This window comes from Mobula birostris, chromosome 14 (genome assembly GCF_030028105.1).
Source record: "Mobula birostris isolate sMobBir1 chromosome 14, sMobBir1.hap1, whole genome shotgun sequence".
Lineage (NCBI taxonomy): Eukaryota > Metazoa > Chordata > Chondrichthyes > Myliobatiformes > Myliobatidae > Mobula > Mobula birostris.
In genome coordinates this window covers 55308644-55324101 of record NC_092383.1, presented here as the reverse complement: position 1 = coordinate 55324101, position 15458 = coordinate 55308644, and the positions used below count along the sequence as shown (strand labels likewise).

Here is a 15458-nt window from a genome sequence, read left to right as displayed (position 1 = left end):
AAAGAATACTGTTCAGGCTATTGAATTGGCCATTTGGGAGGTCTCAACTAATGATCGCATTTGATGCCTTCAAGTTATGGAATTCATGATTAATCAATGGAAGAATATCACTCGAATTTCAGTAATTCTAGGAAATCATCTACAAAATTAAACACAGCTTTGCCAGCATCCCCAAAAATAAATCTTTAAAATGTTATAATTCAGACCATAATACCAAAAGGTTCCTTTGACCATGTGGATTTCCTCCCAAATCTCAGAAATCCTGCAAACAGATCAGTAAACAGTCTCCTGTAAATTCCTACTTTTGTGTAGGTTACTGTTAGAATAAAGAGTTAATAGGATGGTTGCAATGAAGTCAGTGGACTAAAAGACCTATTTCTGTGCTGGATTCTGCTATGACTTTAAATATCTGAATGAGCATTTAAATTGCCAGGATACAGAAGGCTACAGACACCCCAGGCTTTAGCATACAGTTTGACCAAAATCCACTGTTTTATATCCCCCCCCACTTACAAAAGTGTTACTAGCATTTCAGTAGCAATATATCATTAATAATGACAACGATCAGGCAACTTGGGCCCAAAATCTGGAATTAATTCAAGCTGATGACAGAAAGGGACCCTTCCATGGCATAATCTACAAGTTGACAGCATAGTGCTTTCAATATATTCTCTCACTGCAGTCACTGCATTATAGTCCTTTCAGAGTAATATTTAAAACAAAAGGAGGACAAGCTTTATTCAAAACAAAGTATCACTGAAGGAAAAATTATACCAAACAGATTTGGCAAATATCCGTGCAATCAGACTATAAATTTTTAGGACACCAAGAAAAATAGGAGCTTGCAAATGTCCAAGACAAGTGTATCAAATCTTTCAGCAGATCAGCAAACTTTTGTCAAGTCCATCTTCTGAATATTCTCAGTGGGGCAGAAACTGGCATTCAAAGTGAGTAAAGGAGAAATTAGGCTGCAAGAGTCAGCTGGTACATGGATTGTTGATACAGAACAAGTATGCAAGTGCATATACAAGCAACAAATTACCAAGTGAAACAAATAGAGCCAATAAATATACAAATACTAACCATGCCAGTGAAACTCAGCACATTAACTCTTAAAAAAAAATTTCTTTGTGCACAGTCAATAATTCAAGCGTAATAGATGCAAAAACTTATGCAGAGTACTGGCATTTCATTTGGGTAATGAAAATTCATCCTTACAGATTTCACAAATGACTCCCCCAAAAATTTGAGATATGGAATAAAATTTGCTCCCAGTACTGAGAGAAAAAACTGGTATCTTTCTTTTTCAAGGATGCACGCACAGATGATGCAACATCGCGTTACAGAAAAGAGCTCTTCATAGGAATGTAATGCCCCCACTTCCTCCCAACATCATGGGAAAGTGACTGAACTTGTTCACAATTGCATGGGCAGCAGATATGGGAAAGCTGTGCTGGGAGCAAGAAGAGTGCACTACAGTTCCACCTGTTGGCTAAAATGATTTGGTCATTAGACTGATATGAATTGATATTAAAGCATTTTTTGTCTTGACTACATAAGCAGGGAAAGCCACTGAGCATGTTAAGGCTGTGCATTTTATACAAATGTTTACCCAGCACTTCACCACCTGATTTGGATAATATCACCTTCTAGAGAGTTTGTGCTTTCCTTATCATTTCTGACATAATCTAATAAAGATTTCTTGCCATCTCTTTTCAATCTTTTGACAGTTCTCAAATTTTATTTTATAATTTTTATAATGCAATTCAGATGTTGTCTTATTTAAAATAAAACCACATTATATTTTAAAAAACAGGCTTAAGAGGGACAAAATATATACAGAAAGACAACACAAACACAAATAAGAAACCTGTAACAAAAAACTCCTCAGAAAGGTTATGAACAATAGCTATTCCATACATCTAGTTACACAACAAGCATTTCTAGCAATTAACTATTCAAAGTTGTGCGTTCAATTGAATAGAAAAAGAAAATTGTAAACAGAAGAGTAGCAGCAATATATATTCATATATATTAGATGAAACCATGCGGACTTTATCATTTAATAATTATGGCTGACTTGACTAATATCAATTCCATATTCCTTCCTGTCCACCTGCAGTAAACTTTTGCCCCATTGTTTAACTAACTCTGCCTTTAAAATATTCAGAGTCAGCTTTCACCACTCTTTGGAAGAATGTTCCTAAGACTGAAGACCAAAGAACAAAGACTCAACTCACACATATCTTAAAGGTGTGGGCCCTCATTCTTACAGTGACAAGGTCAATGAACAGCTGAAGCATCCATACCACATGCACTCTATCAAGATCTTGCATATCCCAAGAGCCATTTTCCTCTTCTAAACTACAAATACAAGGCTGCATGTCCAACTTTGTCAAAAAAAACAGCCTAATAAACCTCCACTGAAACGCCTTCAATGATGTTACATCTGTTCTTACCTACTCTATACAGTGCTGATGGTGTAATGGCACCAAAGTCTTAAGTAAGTGACACATAACCTCCTCTATTTTTGTATTCAATTCTCCTAGCAATAAATCAAAATGTGTTATCTTTCGTAATTATTTTCAGAACCTGCAAACTAGCACATAATGAATAGTGCACTGGAACACCCATATTCCTCTGCAGCATCTCACCATTGAGGCAATACTCTTGCTTTTCCAGCCCAAAATGGCCAATTACACATTTCCCTCATTATATTCCATTTATCAGATAACTACACACTCATTTAATCTAATTATACTCAAAATATCATATTAAAGCAGTGAGTACAACTGATTTCATAATCAAGCAGTGGAACTGATCTAAACTCAACTAACAAAAAACACTGATAGATGACAAACTTGCTGCTGACAGCTTAGAATGAGAGAAGCTTGGAAGTCAAGTAGCATAAACCAACAGTAGAATTGGCCAGCCTCCAGGAGGACCACAACCTTGTTGTGGTTTGGAGACTTGCATACCTCAACGATCCAGAGAGCAATGGCGATTAGAGTCAAGGCCTTGTGCTTTCTTTCTTGCTCGGGTCGCCCATGCTAAACAGGTCAAAGGGTAGAACCAGACCTCCAGGTGCAGGTGTTAACCTCAGGGCTAACAATCCTAATGGCAAATCCAAATTGTTATGGAAACAGCAATGAAGAATACTTGTACATCTGAGTGGAATGGTATTCCCGAGTCTCCAACTAGGATTTGCTTGACCGACAGTAGTGAAAACCAAGAGGAAACTACTGACATTATGAAAAAAGCCCTGAACACTGACAGAGATGGAGGACCTTCACTGCTGCCCTAAATGCCAGCTGCATAATGGGAAGCAAGAAAGAACTGGTTAAACTAAACTTTGGGAAGTTTAATAATGACTGAGAAGTTCAAACATGTTATGAATATTCATTAGAGTATTGGTAAGACAAAACCTAGTGTGTATCACTAAAAGGCATGATTGGTTAAGTAACTATGGTCAATAATTAAGCAAATTGCATTTTCAAACCAATCAACTTTTTCAATAGGAAAAAACAATTGTGATAAGACTCATGGTGAATAAAAACTACAGCAAAAAATAAGCACAGATTCAAACAACATAAGAAAAAGACAGACTTGCTAAATTAACATTAAGTGATCACCTTTATGGAGATGGAGTGTAAAAAATACAAAAACATGTTCAATTAACTTCATAAATGGAGACAGAGTAGAAAAGGCATGCCTCTTTTTCTTTGAAGCTCAAAATTGAATAGAAAAAATGAAGGGGTTTAAAATAAACCTCGTCATTTGTGCCACAGGTCAATAACAGTAGGACAAGAAAATAGATGATTCATTCTCAAAAGTTTTCTAGCAATGGAAAGCCTACTTTCATATCAGTAGGTAACAATCTTCATTCCATTGTTTGGGGGGGGCATGGGGTGCTGTGGGAATTAAGAAAGTTACAAAAATTCATCAGTATTACAGCAGCTGAATTTTTGCATATTTAGCTGTTGACAATATTTTCAATGTCTGTCAGATCAAATTAATTCTCATAAGATTATCACTAACATAGTAATTAGGGGAGTGTCTGCTTATGGAAGACCCAAAAGAGTTTTCATAAATACTCTGAGTACAGGAGTTGGAAATAGCCAATTATCAACCTATGTCATGAAACTAAGTGAAGAACAAAGGAGAAAAGCATTCAACACATGATTACAATAAGAACGCATTAAATGGTGTCTTTCAAGCAACTGGGTCCTCAGCTTTCCATTGTGAACTTTAGTGTTTTGTATTAAGTTTTGATGACTACTTCTCAAAGTGCAAACTACATGAGAAGGCACAACAAGATGAAAATAGATAATGAAAAGACGGAAGCTGAGAGAGTGATTGAGAATAATAAGGAGCTTGACTGACTAAAATGGGGTCATCACTTTGGATCCAAAAAAGAAAGACTAGAACAATGACAGAATGGGAACTTATCAGGAACAAAAGGTTACGGCTGTCAGCTGTACAAATCAACTTCATGGGAACAAAAAGACAGACCATTCATCTTCATTAAAGAGGTCAAACCTCAGTCTGAAGAGCAATCACATTAGCCCTAATTCTCCAAGCATTTCCAAAACACCATTCCACTTCCATTTATCTCAAGATTTTAAACTTAATGCATCTGATATCAACTATTCTGGCATACTGTATATTTGACACCTATGATATCTCTTTCTATAGTAATAGATTTCCTCCGATACAGAATTAAGCAAAAATAAAGCAACAGATGTTCCTTACTTAGTATACAAAACCATCTGGGTTTTGAACACCATTAACTCCAGTTAACTTTCTCTAGGTGAAATAAAATATTTCCAGTTTTTCTGGGTTCACTTTTCCCACTCCAAGTAAAGGAACATTCTTTATGTTAGCTGCCACGCTCATGAGTAATCTTTGGATCTTCTCCAATGTTTTGTAATCTTTAAAATGTATTAATCCAAACTGGTCACAGTACCCTTTCTGGGACCTTACCAGTTTTGGGATTATCTTCTGTAAGCCATGCCTCTACTTTGTAAAATCAAAAATCACAGATCACATTAATGGACTCCTCTTCTGTCTTCCAAAGAAGATATATACAACTCATACTCCTAATGTCTTCACTCCTCTACTTGCCTTAAAATTGTATCATTCCTCTCAATCTCCACAACAAATGTTGATCTTTTTTCCCCACAATTACAGACAATAGACAATAGGTGCAGGAGTAGGCCATTCGGCCCTTCGAGCCAGCACCGCCATTCACTGTGATCATGGCTGATCATCCACTATCAGTATCCAGTTCCTGCCTTATCCCCATAACCTTTGATTCCGCTATCTTTAAGAGCTCTATCCATCTCTTTCTTGAAAGCATCCAGAGACTTGGCCTCCACAGCCTTCTGGAGCAGAGCATTCCATATATCCACCACTCTCTGGGTGAAAAAGTTTTTCCTCAACTCCATTCTAAATGGTCTACCCCTAATTCTTAAACTGTGGCCTCTGGTTCTGGACTCACCCATCAGCGGGGACATGCTTCCTGCCTGCAGCGTGTCCAATTCTCTTGGTTAAACTTGATCTGCCACCTGCCCGTTCATTTCTCCAGTCTCTTTCTTTAAAATGTTGTCAATATTATTTACAGCTGAAAAATCCAATTCTATCTAAAAATTCAAATAAATTACAAATTAACAACTAAAGACTACTTAATTCTCATAATATACTTTCTGCCACCAATGATTAATTTATCCATCCTAGCCAAATAGCCACATGGACATTATGTTATACCTGCCTCACTCTGAAATTGTTCTGTATGCATGCTAATGCTATAGTGAACTTAGCTAAGGGAAAATAAAACAGTGATAAAGACAATTAATAGTACTCAGACACCACCCCCCCCCCCCCACACACACACACACCACCAACCAATCAATTAAAACAGACTAAGAAAAGGTATCCAACTGGGGCATTCAGGTGATGCCAAAATTCAATTTTGAACCTGGCCATTAAAGGAGTTCTTGTTTGCTAGACACAGTAAAACCATTTGCTTCACAACGGTCCGTCAAGTGCAATAACAGCAACCAATACTTATAAATTGAGTCAATTTCAATTGCCTGCTAGCTTTTGACACAAGATACTAAATGCACATAAGAAAAAACATTAATATAAAAATAATTTACTCTAATTACTGCACATCTAATTAAATGAACCAAAACTGTAATGTTGCATTTCCAAACCTTCTGATGGATACATATTGTAGCATCAAACTTCAATGCACACTTAACCTCTTCACTAACCATTCTAAATGAGATTTATGAGATTCTCCTTAATTGTGATTTAGCAATTAAACTATTATACAAACATTTATAAGGCAAGAGACACCTTAGAGTGACAATACAGACATTACTCCATCACAGCTAAACAACAAAATGCCAAAATCATTAAATTTGTTTGTTACATTAAGTAGAAGCACTGATTTCCTTATTTGCACTGTTCTACATTCCTGAATTAAAAGAGCTAGAAACTTATGCTGTTTCCCAAATTAGTATTCACATTAAGATATTCAGAATCAGATTTTATATCACTGGCATACGTCTTGAAAGTTGCTGTTTTGTAGCAGTAGTACATTGTGATACATAATAAAATATCAATCACAATAATACACAAAATAAATTAAATAAGTAGAGCAAAAAATACTGAGGCACTGTACATGGGTTCATTGTCCATTCAGAAATCTAATGGCAGAGTGGAAGAAGCTGTTCCTAAAATATTGACTTTGTGTCTTCAGGTTCCTGAACCATCTCCTCGCATGATGACGCATTATACTGTTCAGTCAGGAGTTTGAGGAGGAAAGTTAAGAAGTTTAATAGATCAAGTCTAAAAAACATTACATTAACAAATAATTTAAGCCATTTTATTTTAGTAGACTCAATCACGCTTACTTACGTAGAAGAAACTGTGAATCAAGTTCAAACTCAAAATTGTCTCTTTCAACACCCCAATCTCACCCATTTTAGTCTGCTTACATGATTTAGAATACATGAAACATATCTATTTAAAAGGATTACTGAAAAGGGATTATCCATGAATTATAAGAGAAAAAAAATGTTTCTCTCCTTCCCCTTTTTCTCAGGCTCAGAGAGTCCCAAGTCAAACCCTTTAAATCATCTTCAAAGGTGTATTTGATATAGTAAAACATCTCATTGTGATTTATACGAATGTTATCACACAAAATTTGATACTGAGCCAATTAAAGAGACATTATCTCAGATGATAAGTCTTCTACAAACAGCTTTTGTTTGGAAGCATCTTAATTGTCAAAATGAAAGTTAGAGATTTGGAATGATAAATCCATAGCTGAGAACTTGCAAGTTTTTATAACCTGTATTTCACCAAGTAATCATGGTTGGAGATAAACATAGAAACAGATCAATGCAGCATCAGGTAATCTTCAGTATACAAGAGATGTAATTATGCTTGTTGTGATTAGTGATGATAGCAAATAGCTAAAGTTGTTAGTTCCACAAGCAAGGGTATCATTCACTTTCATCAATAGAAACATGGAATTTTATCATTTGGACTTCCCTTCAAAAATGAAACAAAAATCTTGACGTTGTACATTTGTTTGTATTAACCATGACAAAGGATATAGATAGATGCCATCATGGAACTGAGAGGTAATGATTCCTCAACCATTTGGTCAAAGAAGCTAAATTCAACAAAACCTATATAGTGTAAATCAACCAGCAAGATTTGGAGATGCATCATTTACAAACTTTATCCTTTGAATTTTTTAGTTCATTTACACCCAAATAACACTGCACCATTAACACATTTTCCAGCAAGGTTTAACCTACTATACAATTCCCTTTGTGCAAGTCTACAAAATAATGCTCTTTGTGCTACCTAATGACCAACACACTTTTGTGTTTGTTATCCAAGCATATAGGGGCAGGAGGGAACCATACTGTACCTCATGCTGCTCATCATCAATACGATCATAGCTATTCTCTTACCAACTGTCTGTACCAACTCTATCTTCCTTGATTCAAAATCTGTTCATTACACTAGCACTAGAACTAACCCTAGTATATAACTAACCCTAGCACAGCCTTCTTTGGTAGAAATTTCTGAAGATTCTCCACCCTTTAAGTGAAGAAATTTTTTCTCATCTCTGGTCTGAATGTCCAATTCCCCATTTTGACACAATGATTCTGGACTTCTTAGTTAGAAGAAACATCAACTCTGCAACAACCTTGTCAGGCCCTCAAAGAAATTCCCATGTTTCAAGGACATTTTCTCATTGATGTTCTTATCTGTTTTTCTTTTCATCAATCACTTCTGAAAATGAAAATACAAATCTAAACTAGGCCATTAAAAAACTGATAAACTTTTGCTTCTTCAAATAAAGTGTGGAGAATACGTCTCACCTCATATAGGATCAGAGTTATGGCTATTTTACAGCACAAGTATAACATAATCAATATATTAGAATTGAAGGATTAACGATATTCATGAAATAGCAGCATACCTCCTCAAATGCATAGTCAACCGCCTAAAAGAACTTGCAGTACCGTAATATGCAAGGCAGATCTCAGAACCATACAATTAACATAATGGTTCATTGAAAGTTTATACCTATGTGCTTTTGCATATTTGATAACAATGTCCCATTTCTATACACAGCCACAAAAGCAGTTTTAAAAAAGTACAAAAAACACATTAACAAAGTGACAGCCCGATGTTGCTTTGTAATTCTGACACCTAAAATGCCTAAAGAATCAAATCACACCAAATATTTGCATATTAGATGACAAAGTCAAACTTAACTATGTAATTATGGGTTTCACTAAACGACCAAATATTTCTTTACTCTGCTTGTGAAGTCCTCTAATACAGATACCAAATTTCCAGATGTTAAGCAATTCTTATTTGTAATTCTGTTTGGTTTGCTGCAATGTCAATATTTGATCCTATACTTACAACAACATCTTTGTACTGTTCTGTTTAATTGGATTAACAAAGTTTTTCCACATTAGTTTCAAAAACTTACAGCACAGAAACAAGCCATTCTAAAGCATTTAAGCTACCTAGTCTCATCGGCCTGCATCCAGAGCTTGGCGTTCCATACCCATCCCATCCATGTACCTATCCATATTTCTCTAAACGTCAAAATGGAAATAGTATCCACTTGTGCTGGCAGCTCATTCCATACTTTCACCACCCTCTGAGTGAAGAAGTTCCCCCTCACGTTCTCCTTAAGCATTTCACCTTTCACTCTTCTTAACCCATGATCTCTCGTTGTAGTCTCACCTAAGTTCAGTGGAAAAAGCCAACTTGCATTTACCCTTTCTAAACCCCTCATAATTTTGTATACCTCTATCAGATTTCCCCTCAATCTTCTACGTTCTAGCTCTAACCTATTCAATCTTGCCCTAAAACTCAGGTCTTCCAGTCCCAGCAACACTCTTGTAAATTTCCTCTATACTCTTTCAATCTTATTTACATCTTTCCTGTCGATAGGTGATCAAAATTGCACACAATGCTCCAAATTAGGCCTCAGCAACATCTCACACAACCTCAACATAACATCTCATCTCCTGTACTCAATACTTTGATCCAAAAAGGCCAAATGTGGCAAAAGCTTCCTTTATTACCATACCTACCCGTGTCGCTACTTTCAATGAATTATGGACCTGTATGCCCAGATCCCTTTTGTTCTACCCCACACCTCAGGGCCCTGCCTTGGTTGGTCCACCCAAAGTGCAATACTTCACACTTGTCAACATTAAATTCCATCTGCCATTTTTCAGCCCAATTTTCTAGCTGGCCAGATCCCTCTGCAAGCTTTGATCATCTTTCTCACTGTCCACTATAACAAACAACAATGGACCCAGCATCAATTCCTGCAGCACTCCACTAGTCACAGGCCTCCAGTCAGAGAGGCAACTTTCCAGCTTCTCCTACAAAGCCAATAGCTAATCCAATTTATTAACTCATCTTGAACCTTCTTGACCAAACTCTCATGCAGGACCTTGTCAAATACCTTGCTGAAGTCCATGTAGGCAACATCCATTGCGTTGCCATCAACTTCCCCAGTAACTTCCTCAAAAAGCTCTAAGATTGGTTAGATATTACCTACCACACACAAGGCATGCTGACTATCCCTAATCAATCCCTGTCAATCCAAACACTCACATTCAGTTTCTTAGAATACCTTCCAATAACTTTCCCACTACTGATGTAAGGCTCACCAGCCTGTAATTTCCTAGCTTATTCTTACAGCCTTTCTTAAACAGTAGAACAACGAACTGTCCTGCAATACTCTGGTATCTCACCTGTCGCTAAGGATGATTTAAGATTCTCTGCTAGGACTCCTGCAATTTCTGTACTTGCCTCCCGAAGACTCCAAGGGAACACCTTGTCAGGCCCGGGGATTTGTCCTCAAGACAGCAAACACCTCCTCCTCTGTGATGCCGATAAAGTCCATGACCTCTCTGTTACTTTGCCTCTCATCTATAGTCTCCTGACTAAATACAGATGCAAAAAATCCTTTAATATCCCCATCTCTTTTGGCTCCATGCATAGATTACCATTCTGATCTTCCAAAGGACCAATTATTCCTGGCAATTCTTTTGTTCTTAAAAATATCTGTTGAACCCCTTAGGATTCTCCTTCACCTTGTCTGCTAGAGCAACCTCAAACCCTCTTTAAACCCTCTCAGTGTTCTCTTGCATTTCTGATACTCAAGTACCTCATTTGTTCCTACCTGTCTATACCTGCTAGCACCTCCTTTTTTTTTTCTTAACCAGGGTCTCAATTTCTCTTGAAAAGCAAGGTTCCCTAAACCTTGAAATATGAGAAATATAGCAAAAGGCAATCAATCTTGAGCCATGCCTCAAGTCTGATAGTCACATCATTGCAAAACTCCAAATAACTACTTTTGTCACAGAAATCTAATAATTTTACTGTCCTCAAGGCTCAACATCAATTCCAACCCATAAAAAACCTGTCTGTCTTTCCTGCCACTGATTATTACACACACTTCACTGTCATTCTGGAATCTGGTTTATTGTCACTGTCTTATAGGATGTGGAATTTGTTGCTTTGCAGAAGTACAATGAAAGAGAAATATCATCGTTAGTTACAAAATAAATAAATAGTGCAAATGAATAATGAAGTAATGCTCATAGATTGTTCAGAAATCTGATGGAGGGTGGGTGTCGGCAGCTTTGTAAGAAGCAGTTTCTGAATTGTTGAATGGAGCTGGGTAAGTCTACAACCCTCTGCAGCTTTTAGCGATCTTGTACACTGGAGCTTCCATACCACGGTGGGATGCGACCATTCAAAATGCTCATTACCAAACATCCAACCTCTGAAAATCTGCTCAAACTCCAAAGTAGTCCTATGTCAATATTTTGAGCCCAGGTCAGATCCAAAGAGATGCTGATACCCAGGAACTTGAAGCTGTCACACTTTTTTTCCCTCCAACAAACTCTCAATGAGGATTTGAGAGTGTTGTCCCAACTTCCCTTTCCTGGAGTCTACAATCAACTCCTTGGTCTTACTGATGTCGAGTGCAAGGTCATCGTTGTTGTGACACCAATCAATCAACCAGCCAATCTCACTCCTATATGCCCATCACTATCTGACATTTTATGAACAGGGATGTCATCAGTAAAATTATAGATGGCATCTTAGCTGTGCTTAGCCACACATTCGAGAGGGTAGAGCGCTGGGCAAAGCACATATCCTTGAGATGTGTCTGTGCTATCTGTCAGTAAGGAGTTATCACAGATCCACACTGTGGTCTCCCAGTGAGAAAGTCAAGGATCTAGTTACAGATGGAGTTACAGAGGCCAAGGATTAGAAAGTATGGCTATTAATACTGAGGGGATCATGGTACTGAATGCCAAGCTGTAATTGCTAAACAGCAGCCTGATATATATTTTGTTCTTTTCTGGGTGTTCCAAAACTGAATGGAAAGCCTGTAGGTGAATAGCAGTGGATCTATGTTCTTGCTCATTAAGCAGTTAATTCTAGACACAACCAACCTCTCAAAGCACTTCCTTATAGTAAGTGTACTACCAGTTGATATTCATTGAGGCAGATCATGCTACTCTTCTTGGGCACCTGCCCTTTTGAAGCAACTGGGAACCTGACACCACAGCATTAACTAGATGTCATTCTTTCTTTTCAAATCTTTTTATTGTTATATTATACAAAAGAAATAACATGAGTACATTGAAGTCACAACACTTACAATGTCTCAAAAAAGACATTATCTTAAAGATTGAAAAAAAATGTGATAACAAAAAAACCTAAGCAGAAAAAGTGGAAAAAAAACCCCATTGGGTGTACAACCCCGGAGCCATGCGTCATACAAAAAGCTTCTAAAAATAAACATCAAACTGTCAGCAAGAAAATATACCAAAAAATTTACAATTAGATCATGGAAAGAATCTATCAATTAGCTCAAATGATAATAACAAGCAAATGAGCCCCATCTTTTCTCAAAATCAAATAAAGGTTCAAAGGTTCGACTTCTAATTTTCTCCAAACTAAGACATAGCATCACTTGAGAGAACCATTGTGACAAAGTGGGAGCTGATGTATCCTTCCACTTCAACAAAATGGCCTTCCTAGCTATCAATGTAACAAAGATGCCATTCTTGAATGCTCCAGCCAGTGGCTTGGCACAGATTTCCACTACCTGGCCAGGTACATCATCAGGGCCTGATGCTTTGTGAGGACTGACCCTCTTGAAGAATGTTTGGACATCAGAATCCAAGATAGAGAATGCCAGATGCTGTGAGGAATTACACAGGTGTAGTGTTATTCTCTCTTTTAAAGTGAGCATAAAAGACGTGAACTAATCAGGTCACTGATCCTTTCTAATAAGTTTGCAATTTTCACATTAATTTATTTTGCTACAATCTGCTTTTCTTTCTCAAATCTTCTCAACCCCAAACCTATCTACTTCCATCTACACATCTAATAACTTTTAAAAACCTCCCTGCTTAATTGTGTTTAGTAAACTTCTTCACAATGACATTTTTTCCTCTTCCTCATAAAAGTTCTTCAGAATCTCATGATTGCCTTTAGTAATCCTGCAGCACTTTACTTTTCCTGATTACTTACATTGGACCTTTTTTGGGATATATCATCCATCCCCAACTACTCACTTGTACTGAGTCAATTTAACTTCATTAGCATTTCATAACAGCTTACATTACTTGGAAGGTATTGTCCTTTGAAGAAATCACATTTTCCCTTATAAATACTTGACTGGAGAAGAGATTCAGAGTAACTTCTATGTTATACTTATCCCCAGATAGGAGTCTAGTGAAAACAGAGGACACGTTAATTACAAAAGGCAAAAATAAAATTAGAGAGAAAAATAGTAAATCATTCTCCTCTTCCCCATCCACCAATAATGGGCACATGGGCACAGTAAACTGTTTTCAGATATCAGAAATTCATGTTCTATAACCATAGACACAGTCCAACCATTTATTACTTTCTATATGTGTATTGTGCTGTAAGTTCTCACAATAGTTGTTGGTGCTGCTGCTCCATTTGGTGCAAGCTAACATCATGGATTCATGGTAAACCCAGTGTTCCATCTCAAAATGATATCCAAATTAATTTTGCTTTCATTAAATCTTACAGAAAATAACTTACTAAAAACACAAAACCACAATTAAACAGAAACAATATTAAAAATAATATGACGTACACGAGACATTCGACTCCATTACTGCCAGTAACTGCACAGAAAAGGTTTCATTAAGATTATATATAAAAACGACACTGCAGTATGATCAATAGGACTGACCTTGATTATCTTTCTCACAGATACACTATTTCAAAATATGAGTGCTGAAGTACATTTTTTTTAACTCTCAGGTTTAAACGTATCTAAACCAAAAAAATAAAAGAGAATAAACAATAATTTGGAACGTTAAATAAATGTTCTTGGTCTAAGACTCAGCCCCCTGGTGGTGACGCGCAAACATACTGCGGCCAGGTATTTAACAGTTTCAAAACCGTTACGTCTCATCCGCTCACTCGTTTACCTGAACACAGGTACAAGACTCCTTGAAACCGCATTTGGACTTCCCTACACCTTTTCAGAGTTCTTTTTAAAGAATAGGTTCTCTTACATAATTAACCTAGAAACCACACTCGTTTAGCAAAATAAATCAGTGCTGTCTAAGAAAGATAAGCAAGCGCTGCTTTATTACATGCAACACCCACGTTATCGCCCCATATTGATTAGACGGTGAACTGTAATGGGTATAACACAAGATCATTTTAAAGCGTTATATAATTATGAACCAATACACAAATAACAAAAGAATTCCCTGGCGATTTCGAACACCCGCTTGCAATCCCAGGAGAAGGCTTTACTTAATAAAGCCTTTTCCGCTTTTTAGAGACGTGGCTGTTCCCCCCCCCCCCCGGAAGACACACCGGTGCCTTTATGCCCGTTACCTGAGGTAGAGCCGAATTAAGCTGGCGCTGCAGTAGATCCCTTTCGTGAGCCACCTCTTGCATCTTCTCCTGAGTGACGGACAAAGTTTCCTGCGTTTCCCGCAGGGTCTCCATCAACTTGTCCCGCTCGTCCAGCATGTTGACCATCAGCTGCTCGAAATTCGCGTCCTCCGAGCCGTTCTGCGAGCCCCTCTGATTGAGGGTATCCTCGCTGATGGTGGGCATCACCTCGCACATCATCCTCCAGAACCACTCAGAAACTAACCAGGTGATGCTTCTTTTCCACACAAAAAAAACACGAACAAGATCACAGACCCGTAAGCTCTACATGAATTTGAGCGCCGATAGATGACCCCTGCCGCCAGCCTTAAGGCCGCCGATGAAGCACCGCTCCCAGTCACTCCGGTAACTGGGACTCGCACTCGTGCTCTTCCAGTATTCTGCCGGCATCGGCTGTGGCCGCGCATGCGCCTTGCCCCACTCCTGCCTCACCGTTGCGTCATCAGAGTCTTCTGCGCAGGTTCAAAGCTGCTCACTGTTTAACAATGCCAGTGAATGGGTGAGGAATTTTCTGTTTGCCAACTGCAAGCACAAAATCAATATGGTAAGTCTAGAATACCACTGCTAAACAACATATAAACAGAAGCAATCCTATTAAATTTTATCTGTGTCTGTCTTCTATTTAAAAGCCGCAGATTTTAATTTCCCCACAAGTGGAAACACAAGAAATTCGATAGAGGTGTGTAAATCGTAACTGATTGAATTGGTCACTTAGGGAAGCGATGCCATTAGCAACATCTTAATATTTGCAGTAAAGAATACAAAGCAGTTTTAAAAAGAACTAAATAGTACCTTCAAAGGGGAATTGTATATGTACTTGAATGAGAGTAATTTGCGAGAAGAATGAGTGATGCGACTCGCAGGATCGCTCTTCAAGGAGCAGACATAGACTTAATAACCTGAATGGTTTCCTTTAATGCTTT

At 37.6% G+C, this 15458-nt stretch overlaps 1 protein-coding gene across 1 annotated transcript in view; it reads right to left on the bottom strand.

The window, feature by feature from the left end:
* ppfia4 (PTPRF interacting protein alpha 4) overlaps window positions 1-14866 on the bottom strand; it is a 747438-nt gene extending 732572 nt beyond the window's left edge. Inside the window, exon 1 of the mRNA XM_072277740.1 lies at window positions 14476-14866. Coding sequence (XP_072133841.1) covers window positions 14476-14715 — 240 coding nt within the window. The 5' untranslated portion in view covers window positions 14716-14866. The remainder of the gene's footprint in view (window positions 1-14475) is intronic.
* Window positions 14867-15458: the final 592 nt, after the last annotated feature.